Source organism: Calidris pugnax, unplaced genomic scaffold, assembly GCF_001431845.1.
Source record: "Calidris pugnax isolate Ruff unplaced genomic scaffold, ASM143184v1 scaffold196, whole genome shotgun sequence".
Classification (NCBI taxonomy): domain Eukaryota; kingdom Metazoa; phylum Chordata; class Aves; order Charadriiformes; family Scolopacidae; genus Calidris; species Calidris pugnax.
In genome coordinates, this window is record NW_015091042.1 from 4,479,065 (window position 1) to 4,500,062 (window position 20,998).

The following is a 20,998-nucleotide window of genomic DNA, read 5'->3' on the forward strand; positions in this document are numbered from 1 at the left end:
CTGTCCCGAGGACAGACGTTGGGTTTCTCCAGGCCAGAAGCAGGTGCTGAACCATGGCCAGCTTTGCTCTGGGGGTGGCATTGCTGGAGCCGCGATGGCAGTGGTTCCCCGTGCCCTTCTCTTGTCTGTTGGGCTTGTCTCTGCAGCTGGGAGCCCCCCTTCCTTCCCCAAAAATGCTGTTGCCAAACAGCATGAATTCAAAGGAACATCTAGAATGTTTGATTTCCTTTGTTTATTCTATACTTTATATACTTTTACATATATTATTTACTTCTTATTATAACATTTATATAACATTACTGTAAGGCTGTGCAACTTTTCAGGGATATAGTTGGCTTTTTCAGTCAGGCTGGCTAGATTAATTTTGTACCTTATTCCTGTCAGTAGTATTCTTAATATGATAAGCAAAATTCAACTACCTTAGAAGTTTTTTAGGCTTTCTGCCTCAGTTCATTGTGTCCCTAAGTTAATGTTTTGAGTAATGAACCAAGAGCATCATTTATGCTTTTGCATCTGGCACTCCTCCACTTTTGGTCTTATTTCTGTATTAGTAAAATTTCCAGCAATGAGAATCCTGTCTCTTTTCTATAAGAATAGTTTTCTCAGGTCCAATAATACATTTCTCTTTTACTTCAGACTCAGTTTTCTGGAGTCATGCCAAGATGCCTCTGGGACATACAGTAGCTACAGCTTTTGAATTTTTCATCTGGGGTGGTTTTGTGGGGTTTTGGTTATTTTTTTTCATTGGTTTTTGTTTTGTGTGTGTTTGCTTTTTTGTTTTGTTTTGTTTAATACAAGAATTGTGTGGAGCTGCAGTTGTTGCCACTTAACATTAAAATACTCCAGGAGGCTGGGAAGCTCCATTGGCAATTCTGTTGTAGGAGTTTTCCTTGTACTATTAAAAAGCTGGCTTTTATGTGTTCTTAATAGGGGAGCAGACTTTCTCAAAAACTCCTGTAATTGGAAATGCTATATGAAAGTCTTTTCTTATTATTTAACTATATGATTCTCCGAAGCTTATGGAAAATGCCATCAAAGTGTTATCATTATTTCATTTTGGAAGGTAAATTTTGTTATTTCTTTAGTTCTGTGATTAGGACTGGTCACAAGCTCAGACAGTACCTGGGGGAAGGAGCCTGCCTGGGGAACACCTACATCTGCTGAAGGCAGCGATAACCTTCCTCTTCCCCTACAGGTCCCTGCTGTTTTCTTAGCAATTGTATGTTGGGTGTTTAAAGTATGGGAGGGTGAGGTTTTTTTACTGATGATTTGTCAACCGTGGTGGAAACAAAACAGGATATTTTAGTAATGGCAGTTGGTTTTTACAAAAATTCACTTTGTCCTGCTTGCTTTTTATGACCCTTTTTATGGTAGAGCAGAATGGATCTGTAAATAATCCTTACCAATACTGTCCTACGTATCTTTCAGATTAATCAGGATTCCATTGTGTAGCTAGTGTATAACGTTGGTAAGTTTTTAGAGGTTGGCAGATTGCAAAGCTGCCCTTTATCTCCAGAGCTCTGGTTGTGTCACAACTGGGTGGTTACCAGCTTAAGTGTTTTCTGCTTGGTCTTAGCTCTGCAAAGACGCATATAGCCCCGGGAGCAAACGCCTGGGAAGGAGTCACTCCTGGGAAGCCTGTGCAAATGCAGTGCAGGTTATTTAGCTTCCCTAGTTAATGCCAGAGTCCTGGCCAGCTTGGAATAATTCTGTTGCAATGACAGGCAAACTAGAAAGCCTCTAATCTAGTTCTGGTTCCAAGACAATAAAATCAATGGAAAAAAAATGTATTCGCTTTGTCATAACTGAGACAGCTTGGCTCAAAAAAGTATTTAAAGTTTTATAGCCCGTTTTGAGAGCAGAATCCTGATGTGAACTTTAAGTCCATGGAATAGGTGCTGCTCACAGCTGGGCATCTTGGACGTGTTTTGGGTTGTGTTTTCCATCTTTTCATAGGTGCTGTGGAAAGGAGCTGACAGAGTTCTTGGCTCAGGGCTTTTTGTGGGTGAACCCAGAGCCTCGGCTCGTTCCAGGCAGCGTTCAGCTCCGTCTCTGCACCTATTGCGAGTGGTGGCGGTTTACAGGGATCCTTAACTTGTTGCCTGAAACCAAATTACCTCACACAATATGGTTGGCTCATGGTTCATTAAGGGATTGAGCAAAGAAAAGGGGGCTGAGGCTGAGATGGCTTTGAAATGAGTCCTGGATACGTTCAGCACTCAGGAATGCTGCGCGACGGGCACGGCGATGCTCTCTGTCTGCAGCCCTGCGAGCACAGCTGAGAATTTTGCATGGCACACCAGCAGCTCAGAAGAATATTCATCTGTATATAGATATTTGACTGTCTTACAACAACATTGAGACTTCATGAATATTTGTAGAATGAGTTTAGTAGGAGTACAGAGACAGTATTACTAGAAGGGAATGGGTTAGGCTGCTGTTACCCATCGCAGATGTTGTGTGGAAGATGAAAAACGTGCCTTCACAGATACCCAGGGTATCTTTGTAAGGAATTGCTCTCTTAGTTATTTTTTGCTGATGCACAAACATCTATTTTGTGTGTCAGTTCCATAGTGACTTCATGCTGCAATTACTGTTTCAGGACATGTGGAATAGTCATCTTGCTTCTAGCAGCCGTAATAGTTGCATTCAGGTGTTACTGTGTGTGTAGAAAGTGGGATAACCCTGAATGTCATTGGGAATGTCCCTGGAAAATACTATGTGGTTGTCTGTAAAGTAAATATAGGTGGGCTGTGCTTGCGAGAACTTAAAAAAAAAGTTTTGCCATGAATCTTTTAGTTCCTGTTTCAAGGAATTTCTCAGATCAAATTATTTTCCACATTTCCTGTGAGATGAGGGCAAAGGTGACCTTGTGGTGGGAAGAGCAGCTTCTATTGAATGGTTCTTCCGGCTTCTTCAGCAGAAGCATCGATGTCTTTTGGAAGATACTGTATATCCCGCGTACCTAAATTTAAGTAACTTTTTCTAGACAGACACATAGTTTCTAATTAAGAAAAATTGGAGACTGTTGTTCTGAGAGAGCTGTGGCTGCTGAGTCAGGGGAGAACCCTCTGCCTTTGCCTTCTCAACCTTCCAAGTTCAGTGCAAAATCCCAGTTCCAGGGTGGACAAGGTGCTAGTGTGTATTCACAGAATCACAAATCCTCGTACTACTGTCTGAATGACTAAGGTATCGTAAAGAAATTTAACACTTCAGGATTCTAAAGGTTACCTATGAAAACTGCTACGGAGTTCAGGCGAATGTTGTGGTTTATTTTTTTAATCTAACTTCCTCCTTTAACACTTCCAACATACTCCAGCCCTTTTGCTCTTACATACTTTTTCTTGGAATTCTCTGTTCTTTTACATGTTATTTTCTTTTTTGGGTGGAGGAAGGTTTATATTTTTTTGCTTTGTCTCAGAAGATTGAGTGTATTGTGGGAGGTGAGGCAACACTGGTCTTGGCAGAACACCACAAAACCAAGAGAGTAATTAAATGACGCAAGCCTTTGATTATTTTTCTCTCTCAAGCTTTCTGGCACGGCCGGGCATTCCGATTGCAAAAGGCGGATCAGGAGAAGGAACTTCTACAGATCGCACACGGAATTAGAAGAACTGAACTGGAGACTTCTTGCTGCTGTAAAGCTCTTCGCTCTCAAGTCCTGGAGTTCCTTCTTTTTCCCCTGCGAGGATGATGTCTCTTTCATCACCCAAGACAGATGTAACTGAAAGGAAGCTGCCAAGGTTTTATTTTGGTTTTGGTTTCTCTGCTCCCTTATTAATTGGATTTTTCCTATCTTCTGCAGGAGGATTATAGAAGGATTAGAGAAGCTGGGTTTTTTGGGGTGTGGGAGGTAGCTGTTGTTTTTCTTCTCTGAATTCTGGGACCTGCTTAATTTGCCACTTGTTCCCTGAAGTCACTGACTGTTTGGAAAAGGGAGAAGCAGAATAACAGATGAACTTGCCTGACCATGGATTCCTTCCCTTTGCAAACTTTGTATGTGGTTGCTCGTAAAAGACATTTTTGCATACATAAACATCAAATGAAGAATAGCATCCTGGGCTGGATTTAAAATAAGCAAGCTGCTTGTGTCCTGTGAAAGGATAAATTCCATTTAAACTATAATTTAAAGAAGATTGGATGTTGTTCCAGTTTTGAATTTTGGTGAAAGAAAGGAAGGGTCTGATCGAGTTGAATACCCTGCCGGCCCAAACCTGCATATTCTACAGCTAAAACTAGAAGATGTCTTGGAAAAGAAATTACTTTTCTGTGGGTCGAGGGAATGTACAGGGCATGTTTACTCCACGAAATACAACCTCAATAGCACCCAGTAAAGGTCTCAGCAACGAGCCGGGGCAGAACAGTTGCTTCCTGAATAGTGCGCTGCAGGTAAGAGCACGTAATAAAAAATATGTTTCTGTATTTGTCCTTTGTCTATTGCAATATTTTCTTAGGCTTGACTGTGCAACAAATATAGCCAGGCTTAGCTACTTAATTGTTTGTGGGCTGAGATAAAGCTATGTTTGGAAATGTAGATTAGTTGAGTTATAAACCAACTTTTTTTTTAATTCTCAGGTTTTCCTGGTGAAATCAACAGCATTCACATAGTCATCACTTAGGGTACTTCAGTCTCTTGTGTAAAATCGTAATGTGTCAAGCAAATATGACAACATATGTAGAAAATATCTTTTAAAATAACAGAATATGGCATAGCTTGCAATATGTCTACTCCTTCAAAGTAAATTTAACTTTTTTGTTTAACTAGTGAAGTTCAAGGGTTGATAATACCTCTACAAGATCATTATGTTGTCCAGTTTTCTTTCTAACTGCTGGTTTGTAGCTTAACAATGATTGAGTCTTTACCTTTTGATTTGGAAGAAAAACCTTTTCCTGTGTCAAAATTTGCTGGAGTGGTACAGCTGCTGTACTGGTATTGTCCCCATTGAGATGTTTGGAATGTCTGACATTTGAGATTCAGTCCTTCTGGCTGCAGGGTTTGAAACCCTTTCTCCACCCTTTCCTTCCCTTCATATGACTTGTCTGTGTAGCACAGACTGTGTCACTGTTTTTGTTGGGCTGCCTTTTTTTTTTTTTCCCATGGGCACAATTAGGTTCTCAACGAACGTCAGGCTTCAAGATATTATGCAAATCATACAAATAGAAACACCGGTGACCATGAATAGGCTTAATATGCCATGAAATACAGGACTTAGGTACAAAGAGAAGTTATTATAAGAAAAGTGGGGTTTCCAGTGATGTACTGTATTAATTGCTTTTGTTAAATTGTAAGGTGTAATCACTGGCTGCTTCCTAATACTGAGTTACTGAACCTAGGTCAGAATTAAGTAGAGCCTTGTATGAGCTGCATGCCATACAGGAAAATGAAAGCCTGCCACCTCATCTTTAGTCTTCTACATAAACCGTTTGCTTCTAAAGCTCAAGATAGATAGGATACCAACAATATTTACAGTCAAAGCTGGATTTAAAAAAAAATAAAAAAGACGGTAAAAATTTCATAAAAAATATGCTTCTGCGTTTTTTTTAATCTTAATTTTTTGATGTTCAGTGTTAATCTGAGAGGCTCTTGAATGTTTGTTGCTCCTTACTATTAAGTATTTCTATAAACATTGAAGATAAACTCCAAAGGCAATTACATTGAAGAATTGGACTCGTTCCCAAATGTGTTATTTTTTTGTCCTTTTGTAAAGTCTGCAGTAGTTGGTCAGGAATGTTGTGTGTAATCAGATGGTTCTAAGGCTTATGGTGCCTCCCACCCCCTTAAGTATAGGGGGAGTTTGAGTATAAACATAGCCATGAATTTTGGGAAACTTTGCAGATTACACATTCAATAAATGTGATTTTAAATATAATTTTAGGTAACGTTTGTTGTGCTATGGCTTAGTTAACAGGTTGTTTCAGCTGGAAACTCTTCTTGAAACCAGCACAACATTTTTCAGAGTGCAAATTTTTTTCTACCCAGTTACTCTGGGTAGATTAATCGGAAATAAGAATTTTGGTCCTTCCGTGGATGCTAACGAAGCATTTATCCAGTCATATGCCAGCCTGGACCCTGCTGCTCCATCCGGAACCTGGCAGGACGTGATTTAGGTCAGGGCTTCTTTCAGTGCAAGCTTCTGCCTCCTGAAAGGCTGGTGGCTCCAAGGCTTACAACAAAGTCCAGTTATTGTTTGTTGAAGCTGAAATAGGCAGCACCAACCCCATTTATATACAAAGAGCTGGCTGTGAAACACCTCGGAGATCAGTATTGTTGCTGTTTTACAGATACTAAGTTAAAGAAGCCCAAGATTGCACAGATTTGGTGGCAAAACTGAAGAATAATACTTGGTGGGATTACACAAGTTTTGCCTCTGGCTGTTGCTATCAGAACATAAAAAAGCATCCTTTTATGTGCTGTGACCATCCCTGGTCACAGGCCTGGTATTATCACCATACCTGTCCCAAGAGAAAAGTCTCACTGCCCCCACAGGTTAGGGTTAAGAATCTGGCAGCAATCATGGCATGTAAACCCACTCACTAATAATAATATTGGGCATAACGGCTTCTAGTAATTCATCATTTTGACTTGCAAGAACTCGTTAATGTATGTGCTGTTGGTGCTCCGTTTTTCCAGTGTTTGGGCTTCCTGCTCAGAACAAGGAGGCTGGCTCAGAGGTTACTGTCACACGGACAAAGAAGAAGATTTTTAATCTAAAAGCACATGACAAGAAATTGAGGGATGTCCTACTGTAAACTAATGTATGTAAATGATACAGCTGAGGAAGAAAGATGAAAATGTCGCAGCTAGATAAGTGGCATCCTGTTTTAAAAGTGATGTTCCTTGACCCTAGTGTACTTCTGGGATTATTTAGCATGTGCAACTTTAGCCAGAGCTTTATGCAGTATTTTATTTTATATATTCATAAAATTGGCTCTGCCTGGTTTTGTGTTTCAGGTTCTCTGGCACCTGGACATTTTTCGCCGCAGTTTCCGGCAAATCACAACGCACAAATGTATGGGTGATTCTTGCATCTTCTGTGCTCTTAAGGTAAAAGTTGGAAATAAATCAAAACCATTTTTTAAAAAGAAATGAACAGAAATATTTCTATTCAATAAATGTGATTTTAAATATAATTTTAGGTAACGTTTGTTGTGCTATGGCTTAGTTAACAGGTTGTTTCAGCTGGAAACTCTTCTTGAAACCAGCACAACATTTTTCAGAGTGCAAATTTTTTTCTACCCAGTTACTCTGGGTAGATTAATCGGAAATAAGAATTTTGGTCCTTCCGTGGATGCTAACGAAGCATTTATCCAGTCATATGCCAGCCTGGACCCTGCTGCTCCATCCGGAACCTGGCAGGACGTGATTTAGGTCAGGGCTTCTTTCAGTGCAAGCTTCTGCCTCCTGAAAGGCTGGTGGCTCCAAGGCTTACAACAAAGTCCAGTTATTGTTTGTTGAAGCTGAAATAGGCAGCACCAACCCCATTTATATACAAAGAGCTGGCTGTGAAACACCTCGGAGATCAGTATTGTTGCTGTTTTACAGATACTAAGTTAAAGAAGCCCAAGATTGCACAGATTTGGTGGCAAAACTGAAGAATAATACTTGGTGGGATTACACAAGTTTTGCCTCTGGCTGTTGCTATCAGAACATAAAAAAGCATCCTTTTATGTGCTGTGACCATCCCTGGTCACAGGCCTGGTATTATCACCATACCTGTCCCAAGAGAAAAGTCTCACTGCCCCCACAGGTTAGGGTTAAGAATCTGGCAGCAATCATGGCATGTAAACCCACTCACTAATAATAATATTGGGCATAACGGCTTCTAGTAATTCATCATTTTGACTTGCAAGAACTAGTTAATGTATGTGCTGTTGGTGCTCCGTTTTTCCAGTGTTTGGGCTTCCTGCTTAGAACAAGGAGGCTGGCTCAGAGGTTACTGTCACACGGACAAAGAAGCAAGATTTTTAATCTAAAAGCACATAGCAAGAAATTGAGGGATGTCCTACTGTAAACTAATGTATGTAAATGATACAGCTGAGGAAGAAAGATGAAAATGTCGCAGCTAGATAAGTGGCATCCTGTTTTAAAAGTGATGTTCCTTGACCCTAGTGTACTTCTGGGATTATTTAGCATGTGCAACTTTAGCCAGAGCTTTATGCAGTATTTTATTTTATATATTCATAAAATTGGCTCTGCCTGGTTTTGTGTTTCAGGTTCTCTGGCACCTGGACATTTTTCGCCGCAGTTTCCGGCAAATCACAACGCACAAATGTATGGGTGATTCTTGCATCTTCTGTGCTCTTAAGGTAAAAGTTGGAAATAAATCAAAACCTTTTTTATTTTAAATGAACAGAAATATTTGCAATATTTGATTAATATGTGTCATCAAACTTGCATTTTTTAAAAAGAAATGAACAGAAATATTTCTGATATTTGATTAATATGTGTCATCAAACTTGCATCTGTAAATTTGTCAGACCAAAGGTAAATCTGGCCCAAGACACTCACAGTACTGGTTTTAAAATATGTTCAAGCCAATAAATTGTGAAAATACTGTAGGTAAAGTTTCAGATACAAGGACTCTTGTCAATGGAGTGTTGGATCATTGTGGGCCTCAGTGCTGTGGAAAGATTAGTTCAGCCAGTAAAACATCAGTTTGTTTTGTTTTTTCTAATTTATCATTTGTTTTATAAATGCCATACTCTATACAGTTAGTATGATCATCAGAAGTTACCTGTCCTTCAGAGCTGCTTGAAATGTCAGGATGGAGAAGGCCACTTAGCTTTAAGCCTTTCTGTTCAAAAGGGTTGATTATATAAGACTAAAAGGTATTTTCTGCTGTAAATATTGATGTCTGCATTATATGGCTCAGCTCTTTGTGGTCTGTGTTTTAAAAAAGCCATCAATTCTGTTTGTAGCTGCAGATCCAGTCACTCATAGATGCAGCCTGGACAGTCAGATCTAGATGCCGGCTCTGATTCTGAGTACAGTTATGTACCTCAGTAAATTGTGCAATCTTACATCTCTGTTTGTCTCTACCCATTAATTTTCAGCACTTCTGGGTTTTTGTGCCCTCCTTTCTAAGTTTTACTACTTTGAACTCACAGCTCCCTCTAACCTTGTGGGAGAAATGGTCGTGATGCAACTGTGATGAAAATCTCAGCTTCAGCCTTCCTGAGCAGTGAATTTTTTTCTGAGATTGGGACTGAGACATTTTCTTTGATCACAAATAGGTTGTAAAATCTAATGAAATATTTAAATTCATTGTGGGAGAATTTAGTGTGTCATGAATTCTGTGTGCAGTAATGAAAAGGACAGACAGCATGTCTTAGAAATAGGGCAAAATAGAGAGTGCAAGGTTTAAATTAAGATCATCTGAAGTTCACAGGCAGTGTTTGTAGTATAATAGCTGTCTTGCTAAGTGACTTTACAGGCTTGAAATGAGTTATCTTGTGAGGTTTTGGACTGTTGTTGAGGGGTTTTCCATTGCAAAAGAACAGCAAAGAGGAGGCTATTAAGGCGTGAAAGAAGAGAAGTCATTTCCTTCTGAGAGGAAATTTGTCTCAAATGATGAGAAAGAATGGAATTTACAGCAGTATCATCAGAAGAGGATATAGCAGTGGGTTGGGAGCAAGATAGCACATGCAAAGTGAGAAATAGAGCTATCCAGACAAAGAAAAGATGGAGCATTTAAATATATTCCCTTCCTTATAGGGAAGTGGCAAGCCTTAGGCGTGATCTGGTTTGAGTTCACCAAGTTCAGTGGGATAAATAATTTGCAGCTAATTCTTGGATCATTCCCTCGACTATTGCCAAGTGCTTGTTGGCATTCTTTGGCAGCTGAGATGGGGACTGAAAGAAGAGGACTTAGGAAACTATCATGAACGTAAGCTCTTGCTGTTCTGGGGTTTAACCTTACAGCAAGATGTGGCAAGGAAATAGCAGGCAGGTTCTGCCACTTGAATGAAAGTAGGCTGGAGTCTGAGGCAAAGCTGAGAGGTTTTAGTATAAAGATAATAAAGTCTTTTTCTGAATGAGAGTACTGAAGGAGGAGGAGAAGAAATGGTGTTATAGGAGAACAGAGAGGATGAACCTTTTGGAACTGGAACTCTGGACAAAGATGCGTCTGGATTAGCAGTGCCAGTATGAGAGGGGAAAGTGCTACAGTAAGGCTGGAAGATGACAGGATCTCTGGAATATATATATTAAAAGCAGGCGTTGGGCTGAAGAGTGTTTAGTTTTGTTGATAAAATCCTTGCTTTTGATGTCTCACTGAAATGTGCAGTATGCTATTATAAACTTGGAAGTGACAGGTAGAGTGGCAGAATTCACAAATTGTGTGCCTGCAGCCATATGCTTATTTTTTAAAATTAAGCAGCCTTTGAAAAAATTGCTGCTCTCTCTTCTTGCTCCCAGATATCTGCAAGGGTTTTTTGTTTTGGCTTTATTTGCTATCTGAAGTTCTTACCGATGCCATGCTTAACCAGAAGGTGTTACAACCTTTAGTTTACAACAAAGCTATGGAGTTCCACCAAATCCTCAAGTACTTCTGAAGAATTTAGCAAACTTGCATCTGGTTGTGTGCAGAATTCCTATAGCTCACAAAACTCCATGTGCAATAAAAAACTCTGAAGAAATGAGTAAACAAGTGAAGAGTTATCTGGACAAGTATTTCTGAATATGAGCAGTAACCAATACTTGACAAAAGTAAATAAGCCAGTTCCAACTGGCTTTAAACCAAACCAAAATGTTAATGTGTTCTCTGTCTACAGTCTGCACTTCATGGGAAATTTCAGTGTGTTCTACCCAAACCTATTCCAGAACCTTCAGAAAGTTTACAGAAATTTATTGTAAAACTATGCAAGAAAAGGAAAAACCCACATAGAAATGTATTTGTTCGAATTTATAGAACTGTTTTACTCCTGGTTCCCTTATGTTGATAAAGCAACTCACAATTTTATGTTTTTCTCTGGGTCATATGACAAGTTCCCACCTTTATTAATTTGTGTAATATGTCAATGTGTGTACATAAATATTTGAAAATTTCCCCCTGGTTTTATGTTATTATCAAGCCAAATAATATTCTAAAGGTGAGTAATAAAGGGTGTCACTTAACCCTAAGTGAACTTGGGGCTGCAAACCTCCCCTCATCCCCCTAAAAAACCCAAACACCAGAAACACAGGCTGTTTTGCTTACGTGCAACTGAAAAGGCAGGGATACTAAATGATAAAGGCATGCAAAAGGGATAGACCCAAATTGTGGAGATGATCACATTCATCATGATAAATTTCAGGCAGTAGAGGGGGGAAAAAAAGACTGTTTAAAGTATTTACTTGTTCTCTGCTGCCCTCTGGATCAGTGTTCTCAAAGTGCTCTTTTTGTTCCTCTGTTAAAGTCTGGCTGTCTGGCACATACTGTGTGTAAACTTGTACATGACAAATGGATTAATGGGCTTAACATGTACCTAATACATCACCAAGAGCATGTTTTGTGTCCCAGTGCAGCAGGATCATCCCTTCCCTTGCCTGCTCATCTCTTCCCCAGCCCTCCCGTCTGCTCTGGAAGCCTTTAATGTTGTCCTGCCAAGGGAATGGCAGCTGAGCCTCCAGGTCTTTGACATCCTCTTTCTCTTGAATCTTGCCTTAGGCTTTGCTAAGATGAGGGAGAAGATATGGCTGGATCCAGTGGGAACCCGAGAATTTGGAGCTCTAGACCATTCGAAAATCTCCCATTAGGGTCTGGGGAGAGGTAATTAGCTTTGCATGCTGTCAGGTGGATCTGCCCGCAATACTTGTCCAGACTGAGCAAGGAGGAGGCAAGAGATGTTTATGCTTCTCCAAAGCGTGTTCAGACTCCAGCCTGGCCTGGGAAAGGAGCAATATTTGGGGGGAAGCATCTACATTGTGTGTCCCCCCCCTCCACTCTGGGTTCCTGATACCTCCTGTGTTGTGCAGGGAAGGTTCATGCTCTGCCCCTACTTGGAACCGTTGCTCTAAAGGCGACGTTCTCTTCCCACTGACTTTGGAGGAAGATCATCTTCACGAAGCTAAATTTAGCCTTTGAATGACACCAAAGAAGTTGTATGTTTTTCCACACTTTCTTGGCTTGCTGCAACTGTTTCTAGGGATTCTGATGTCATGCACAGTATTTACTGTAAATGCTCAGCTAGCTCTATAAATATTATTTATAACTTTCCATTATTTTTTTTATGAAATGAAGGGTCACAGGACAGTGATGTCATACCTGATACCAAATCCCATTTGATTTATATCCCGCGTTGAAGACATCCATTTCACAAATTCTCGGAAGTGATTTTAAAACTTGTTGTGCTACCTGGCAGTGTTCGTGTGGCTACAAAATGAGCCTTGAAATCATTCCAGACATACATTCATTGGTTATTTTGAAGGAACCTTGCATCAATGGCTATAAAAAGGCAAGGGCGAGCTACAAAACTCCGTGCTGGAATCCCAAACACGGTTCCTTAAGATGTGGCATTATTGAAGAGGGGTTTTTTTCAGTACACAAGCTGTCCTTACTGCTATGTGGTTTGCCTGCCCTAACACTGCAACAGCTTTTTGATTTATTATTAATGTTGAAGTCTACTGTGTTCTGTTTTATTTTCCTTTTTCTAGAGCATGACTTTGCTTTGGTGTTTGTTTATCACAGCTGGAAGAGGGCAGGAAGGGGGAAATCCGTCCACTGTACTGAGCATGCCACAGAGACTTTGTTCTCCTTCCAGGGATTGTACTGGGAGCTCCATAGTGCCAGGATATAGGACAGAGTGTTTTTTGTAGTTTGTGAAGAAGAATGCTCTATTGATTGATAAATTCCAGTAGGGCTGGTCTTTTCTGTAATTCAGTCATGTGCAACAAAAGCAGGAAGAATGTGAATTTTCTCTGTAGAAATGGTGTTGTTTTCTAAGGTGAAAATTGAGAACAATAGGGTATTAGGAGGCTTTAAAGAAGTGGAATGACTATAGTTTCGTGGTTCTGGTTACCCACTTGATGGAGATGGAGGAATTTGTTATGAAAAGTTCATTATATGATTGAGACAGTAATAGGTTGGTTGCAAAATGAAAAGTGCGTTACATGATTGAGACAGTAATAGGTTGGTTGCAAAGATTTCACCCTCTTGTTTTCTGCTTTTTTTCGAAATCAGGAGAGTTCTTCAGGGTAAAACAGTAGTAAAAATATATAAAATAATAAGTTCTATTGTTTAAACTTTTTCTTTTCCAGTTGGCACTTGCAGTTAACTGCCTGACAAACAAACTAGCAGCAAGTACAGTGTCCTGAGTTAATAAACTGGTAATTGAAGCTTCCAAATAGGTTCCTGAATTAATAAACTGGTAATTGAAGCTTCCAAATAATGACTGCCTCCTTTGATCTTGATCAAGCAGTTAATAAATTGTCACGTAGTTGATGTGGATGCTCTGTGATTTGGATTTCTTTGGATTGCTTTGTTCTTTGAAAGAAATACCACACCGCTAGTGCTGCAGCAATATCCCCATCCAGAAGCACCTGTACGATGCTGGAAGAGAATAAGTAGTTCTCAGGAATAATGACTGCCTCCTTTGATCTTGATCAAGCAGTTAATAAATTGTCACGTAGTTGATGTGGATGCTCTGTGATTTGGATTTCTTTGGATTGCTTTGTTCTTTGAAAGAAATACCACACCGCTAGTGCTGCAGCAATATCCCCATCCAGAAGGAACATCTGTACAATGCTGGAAGAGAATAAGTAGTTCTCAGGAAGCTGCCAAGGACAGAACTCAGATTTACAGTGCATGGAGACTGATCTGATTAAGAAGCTGTTGCCTGTTTTCTTCAGCTATCAATTTATTCTTAGGCCAGCCTGCTTCTACATGCTTGATTAAAAAATCATATGTGCGTGCATATCAAATCTGGGGTTTTTTTCATCAGTACAGTTGCACACACATTAGAGATGTCAATTTACACCAAATAAATTGAGTATCTTTTTTTTTCCTAGGGAGAAAATGGATTCCAAACACAGTTAGAGAGAATTCAGAGCAGATCTTGCAAGTTATGGAGGGATTCACAGATATTTCAGAATTCTGAAATGTCAATCCCAATAATCCCCCAATAATTACTATCTTTTATTCTCTAACCAAATGAAGAACAACTGGATTTATGATCATGCATGTGAATGTTAGCATTCTGAAATGGAAAAGACAGCTTTAAGTTAAACAACTTAATAAACAACTTTATCATACAACTTAATAGTTGTATGATAAAGATTCCTGGTCTCAAACCTCAGCTTTGTTTTCCTTTGACACTTTAGAAAGTTTATGTTGACTCTCACACTTCCCAAACTGGGGGAGATTATTTTGGGAGAGCACTGACTCTGCAAGCCTTTGTGCTGATGAATATCAGAAGCCCAAACCTGAAATAGAAAGGACATGAAACTTCCAGTTACAAAACTCGGAAAAAATCCTTCTGAATGGTAATAAGCCAAGTGAAGGCCCTACAGTAGATTATCTGGGATGGTTAAGGAATTTCTAGATTTGGATGTCTCTTGGAGCCAGCTGGTGAAAGATCAACTATGTAATTGTAGCTGATCTTGCCTTAGTACTTGGGGAAGGACTAGCTGCAGCTTGATGGACTTTGGCAATTTATTCCTCTGAAAGAATGCTTGTACTTCCCAATTCTGCTGTCTCGGCTACTTCTTCCAAACCTTTGAAGATCTGTAGGGAAGGAGATATGAAGGGAGATGGGCTTCTTTTTTGTATAGACCTCAGGAATGCAGTGTAACCAGAAAACATACTTCCTGCCTGAAAAATCCCTTGCTCATGCTGTTCTGTCTTGGCTCGTAGATTTACCAACATGCCAAGAATAGTTCGTCAGTGTAGAATTCAAAGTACTGCTGCTAATTCAGTATTGGTAATTGCTTAGGCTTTATCTTAAGCTAATATATGTTGGGGCTTTTTTTTGTTGTTCTGCCTTCTTGATTTTAGTTACTGAAAACAGGTAAAATAGGAGAGACTTTGCTTGTTCATGAAGCTTCTAGCAGTGTCTTCATATTGTTGCTGCTGTTAGGGATACCCTCATTTCTGTTGGAATGTACTCACTGAGGGTGACCATCAGTGTGGTGAATACTCTAATGGGGTTTTCACTGTCTTCAAATTCGGATGAAGAAATTTTTGAAAGAGAACAACAAAGTTGGAATGTTTCATATTTAAAGTTCTCATTGAGTTCCAGAAGCACTTGGAGAAAAGGTGGCATGAAAACTCCGGGGGCAGAATCAGCAGGGCTTTTGGTCGCTGCCCAGCTGACTTTCAGCCCTGTATATGGAACAAATATGTTAGTGGTGAACAGTATCACTCAAGGGCAAGACCTGAAATTAAGGAGAGAGATCTGACTTAGATAACTTAAGGTGATGAAACTGCAGGAAGTGCCACACCTGTCCATCTAAAGCTGAGAGACAAGAAAGACCTGTTCTGGAGGTGAGCAAAGAACCTATCCTGGAAAATAAGGAAAAGGGGAAACAACCCCACACCCCCCAAAAAAACCAACCCCCACCCCAAAAACCCTGACCAAAACTCAGTGAAAATCAAACCCCTGTGTTCAAAGTGCTTTTGACTCCATTTGAGGTGCTTCTGGGACTTTCTATATGCATTGTGTTCCAATGGGCTCTAAACTGCACTGTGCGATGACGTGATAAGATTTGATCTTTATTAGATTAAAATGCACAATTACTCATGGGTTTTAAGACTTCTTTTCCTCATAATCTAAATAAGAGTGTACCATTGTGTACTGTCATTACACATTTTAGGAAGCATTCTTCTGTATAATATTGGGATCTTTTATTCCTTGATTTTTTACATACTGAAGAATTGAAGTGTGCTACTGAATTATTTCTGTTCTGTGGTTGTTAGCAAATTTCATAGTTTTCTTCTCTTTAATGAAAGTTTTTGGTTTAAATTGTGAAGGCTGCAATTATTTTGTGATGCAGAAAAATGTAAAGTGCAGGATCTTGTGAAAACCAGTTGCTTATAATCATCAGGATCACTTTTTCCTTACTGGATCTCTTTACGTTAACTAGTAGGTATGCTACAGGTAGAAGTAAAGTATACTGCTTTTTTTAAAGATGGAAATCTGAAATAAGAGTTTGGGGTTGCTTGCTTGCTTCTGCTTTTTTACCTAGTTTGGAGCCTGCATTGATTGTCTCCTCCCCACCAGGAGTGCAGAGCTGTTTCAGAGCTGTCAGTGGAGTAAATCAGATCCTGTCCATCCGTTGCCTGCCCAGGCGTTAGTCGATTGCCTCAGCTTCCAGAGCTGTGAAGTGGGATTGATAATAACCAGAATAAACACATTTCTAAAGCACAGTCATGAATATTTTCAAGTGCTCTTAAATTATTTAAAATAAAGTGCTGATACAGGATGGAATTACATTTTACTGCCCTTTTTTTTTTTTTTCTGAGGTCCAATGAGAAAATATACTAATGAAACTTGCCCTGTTCTCAGACTGACAGAAGTAGGAATCAAAGTTGTTAAGTACAGAGACTTTCTCATTCATTTTCATATATGTAGAAGGTAAATGAGGAGAGAGATATTGTTTGTAATTCGCGAAGTGTGAGACTTACTGCCTCACAATGAAGATGTTACCACTCTCCTCATTGTTATCTCATAATCTATTAAAGGCAATATCAGAAGATCTATGGGCATCAGCACAGAGGGCCCTTACCCATGAATGAGCACCATAAAGACTACCCAAATAAAAATAGCAGGAGAGAGAGATGGGCATTTTACATCTGTATTAGCTAATATGTCAACGCTCTAAAATGTGCCATTCCTAAAGCCAGAAGTGGCAGGGGATGGAGGTTGGTTTGCTGGCTCTGCAGCCACTGCTGTCTTCTGCACTCTTTCAGCTTCTGCAAAGCAGCTGAAATTGTACAGATTGGCAAACCTTCTCCCACTTTACCTCCTTGTTTCCTAAGCAGAAGCAAACAGGAATGGTTACAGGAGAGTAAGATTCAGATTATTCATTTCCAATTACCATGGATCCTAAGTATACTGGGGACAAGCCTTCTGTAATTAAGGGAGAAAGTAATACGTAAATCGACATCACTGTGGATTCTCAGTATAGATTTGAAAGAAACCCAAGGTGGCAAACCAGTTTGAGGCTGGATTTCTCCTTGTTTGACTAAGTTTAGAAGGCAGAAAAGCCAAGTGGTGCAAAATTGAAGATGATCCTTTTTTTTTTTTTATCTCTTGCAGTAACTGGAGTTTTTCTGCAATCTTTAGGGAGGAAAGTTTTATAGGAAAGGACAAGCAGAATTTTGAGATTGACACTGATGAAGATGGTTGCTTGTCATAGGAAATGAGGTAGAAAGAGCAGAGCGGAGTGGTGATGGAGACAGAATGGCCTTGTATGAAAATAAGAGCTAGAAGTTTCTACTTAAGCTGAGGATCTTGCAGACAGAATTCTGTTCCTGTTTTTATAGGAGGGCACAGTGAAGGTTTGACTGTTCAGAAGATCTTTCAGATATCTCGCATATACACACACTCGAAATAAAAGTGGGGGGTTTATCAGTTGGGAATATGTACTGAACTTTCGTGCATATAACCCACACTTTAAACAATAATGTGTCTTTGTAGAATTACTTGTCCTTGCAAATGATTACCCAGGTGACCTGTGAGTTACAGTTGTGAAAATGCAGGTTTATGGCCATACATAGGAACTGCTGTTTGTGTTGTGCCCTGTCCCTGCTGCATGCTAACCCCAAAATCATCTCACCCACTTCTTGGAATTACTGGAAGGTAAATTTCTTAGGGTAGAAGCAACAGATTGTGGCTGTTGAAGGGCTAAGGTGTTTGGAAAGAGTTGCTTGAAAGAGGAAAGAAGGCGGCATGTGCGAGAAGCAAGTTACTGAGGTGGGAGTCAAAAAGTGAACTGGAGAGGGGGAAAGAGGAATAAAAAGTGAGGAAGTTTTGGTGTCCATTGTATTTGCTTCAGGAATCAAATTTGGAGGAAGATCCAAGGGGAACTGACACTGAGAGAAATTTACCCCTAAGGTCCCCACCCTCCCTTGGGTGTGTGAAAGGAAAGGGAAGGAATACACAAAAGTGGGTATGATTTCAAAGGAGGAACTTCTAGGATTTTCTCTTGTAGTCCCTGTACGATACAAATATCTGTGTGTTGCTTGATCAAAGTGAGTTAAAGGTTTGTCGGTGTGGTTTTTTTCAGATAACTTGAGCAATGTTTAGAAAATACAGTAAATTAACTATCTTTTTGTTTTCTTGCTAGAGTATCTTCAACCAGTTCCAGTGTAGCAGCGAGAAGGTGCTGCCTTCTGATGCCCTGCGCACGGCTCTTGCCAAGACGTTTCAGGATGAGCAACGCTTCCAGCTGGGCATCATGGATGATGCTGCTGAATGTTTTGTGAGTGTAACTGAAAGATGGTTTGACAGGCATAGATGGGAACCCCCACTACACCATCTTCTTGTTTGTTTGTTTTTCATTTCTCCCCAAATTGCCACAGATCTGCCCTCAAAAAGCCCACACGGAGATCCCCAAGCTTGAAGTGATCCAGTGGGGAACCAGTATTTTGTTTGAGAGTCATCACTAATGATTTTGAAATGGAAACATCTGTGTTATCCATTTTTACAGTTGCTTTTGCATATGCACTGCAATCTCAGTGTGTCTTGAATGTGAATTATAAAAAAAATTGCACTGCAAGAACGATCCAGGATTCTAGTTTTAAGGATCACCTCAAAAGGGTGAAAGGATATTTTGTTTGCCAGTTATTCTGAAATCATGTTTGCAGAAACTCGATAATGTCTTCAATCTCAGTGTGTCTTGAATGTGAATTATAAAAATAATCGCACTGCAAGAATGATCAAGGATTCTAGTTTTAAGGATCACCTCAGAAGGGTGAAAGGATATTTTGTTTGCCAGTTATTCTGAAATCATGTTTGCATAAACTTGAGTTAAGGGAAAGTAAAAATACATAAATAAACCAAACGCAACCTAACACAGTTGTTTCTGTTTGTAAGTGGAGGTAAGCAAAGGTAAAATGGATCATCTCCACATATTTCTGTTGCTGTATTTGTAATCCATCTGACAATTTTTTTTTTTTTAGTCTGGTTATCTCACCAGTGTGGTTGGGAGGTGGCTTTTACATGAATCTTGTATCCCTAGGTTTACCCACCTGCTTTATTTTTATATTCAAACTCTTTCCTGATTTGAGACTTGCACTGTAAGAGATCACAGAAATAGGATAAATGCGTATAGCTGTTGTGGTGGTTCTCCTGAGCTAAGTGGACTGATAATGGGCTTACGATGACCCGAAGTATCCTGTGTTTGTAGACTAGTAATGCAGCAAAATAGTGTAGTTTAATAAGCTTGCTTAAAATGCAAGTAGATCGTATGAATAAAGGCTCACAGTAAAATAAATTGCATCAGCCCACACAGGAGCCCCTTGAGCACAGTTATGGCAGATCTTTGTATGCAGTCCAGCACTTGAACAGAGTTCTGTACGTAGCAGAACATGAAAACTTTTGATTTAGTTTCTTCCTTGAGAAAACCAATCTTAATAGCCCATCACATCCTGCTGTGGGAGTGCCCAGGAGGTGGTCTGTTAGGTTAACCCTACGGGCACAAGGATAGTTAAAATGGGTACAAGTTCTTTTTTGAGGTTAAGCTTTAAGGCAGAGATAATTCCGTAGCTTTTCACTTAGTTAACCTTTTCAGCCCTGAAGGCAGAGATTTGATTTAAATGGCAGAAGAGCTTAGATTCTAAAGCTCAAGGGAAATTGTATAGGGTCAGAGCTATTTTGCGTAATAATTAATCTTGACCTGCTTATTGGAGGCCTATAAACCATCGAGGTGATAGTGAGAAGTTTGGTGCTGGAAGAGGTGTCAGCAGACTTGTGGCACCCCCAGATTAATGTTGGCAACAGTGGGAGTAGAAAGGTCTTTGGACCAGAACTCCTGGGAACTTGAAAAGAGATGGAATTGTGTGAAACAGCATCTAGAAAACGTTCAGGGCTTTTGTTTCATGCAGAATTTACTCTGCCTCTCCATTTATTAGCTCTCCCCTTTTTTGATAGAATCTAACTGATTTGCCGTATTTCAAAGCCCTTGTGGAATGTAGAAATTGATTTGGGTTACTCTGTGTTGATGAGGATAAATTAGTGGCAACTAATCTTAAAACTGCAGAGCTGCTGTGCCTCTTACATTTGGTCAAATCCAACAATGTTTGAGAATTGGGCAGAATAATCAGTGACAAAATCTTTAGCTGTTCTTGTAAATAAAATAAATGATTACTTGACATGGCATTTCAAATCGGAAGTGGTAGCCATTTTCCTTTATATCAAAGAAATGCCAACTTCTTTGTTTACTAAGCAGCTCCTAAAAATTTGCAGGAGGCTTCTATCTATGAAAATAATGCCTATAACATTATTGCAACAGACGTGCTTTTGTGATTTATATTTTAACTTCTGTCTACATTTGAAATGATGTAATGCTTTCATTGCTTTTTCTTCTCTCTTTGGCTAGGAAAACCTGTTAATGCGAATTCACTTCCACATTGCAGATGAGACAAAGGAGGATATTTGCACTGCACCACACTGTGTTTCCCATCAGAAGTTTGCTATGACCTTGTTTGAGCAGGTGAGGAAATGGTACAGACTTTATACAAATCACCAGTTCCCAAGTTTCAGATTCTCATTTCTAAGGCATTGCATTGCCATGGGTAAAAAAGATATAAACAGAAGCGTTGCTGTGGAAATACCTGATTAATGTTGTCAATGTATTGTGTTTTCTTTCTTTTTAGTGTGTTTGTACCAGCTGTGGTGCCACCTCTGACCCTTTACCTTTCATCCAGATGGTACATTATATTTCCACAACCTCACTCTGGTGAGTTGAAATTTTTACAGGGAAGAGAACTGGTATTGCATTTTGATCTTCACCTTCACAAGATTATATGTTCAGAACATGGTTTATTCAAAGCTGGTGGAGCTTGGATAACTGTGATAA

At 39.6% G+C, this 20,998-nt stretch overlaps 1 protein-coding gene across 5 annotated transcripts in view; it reads left to right on the plus strand.

The window, feature by feature from the left end:
* Window positions 1–20,998, plus strand: part of USP54 (ubiquitin specific peptidase 54) — a 106,861-nt gene that overhangs the window by 51,639 nt on the left and 34,224 nt on the right. For 4 of the 5 annotated variants that reach the window (XM_014956315.1, XM_014956314.1, XM_014956313.1 and 1 more), the window contains exons 2-6: window positions 3,531–4,389; window positions 6,953–7,045; window positions 18,266–18,400; window positions 20,519–20,632; window positions 20,796–20,878. In XM_014956315.1, the coding sequence (XP_014811801.1) occupies window positions 4,243–4,389; window positions 6,953–7,045; window positions 18,266–18,400; window positions 20,519–20,632; window positions 20,796–20,878 (572 nt within the window). In that variant the 5' untranslated portion in view covers window positions 3,531–4,242. Of the gene's footprint in view, window positions 1–3,530; window positions 4,390–6,952; window positions 7,046–18,265; window positions 18,401–20,518; window positions 20,633–20,795; window positions 20,879–20,998 lie in introns of those variants that run through there. The other variant, XM_014956317.1, reaches the window with a different exon arrangement.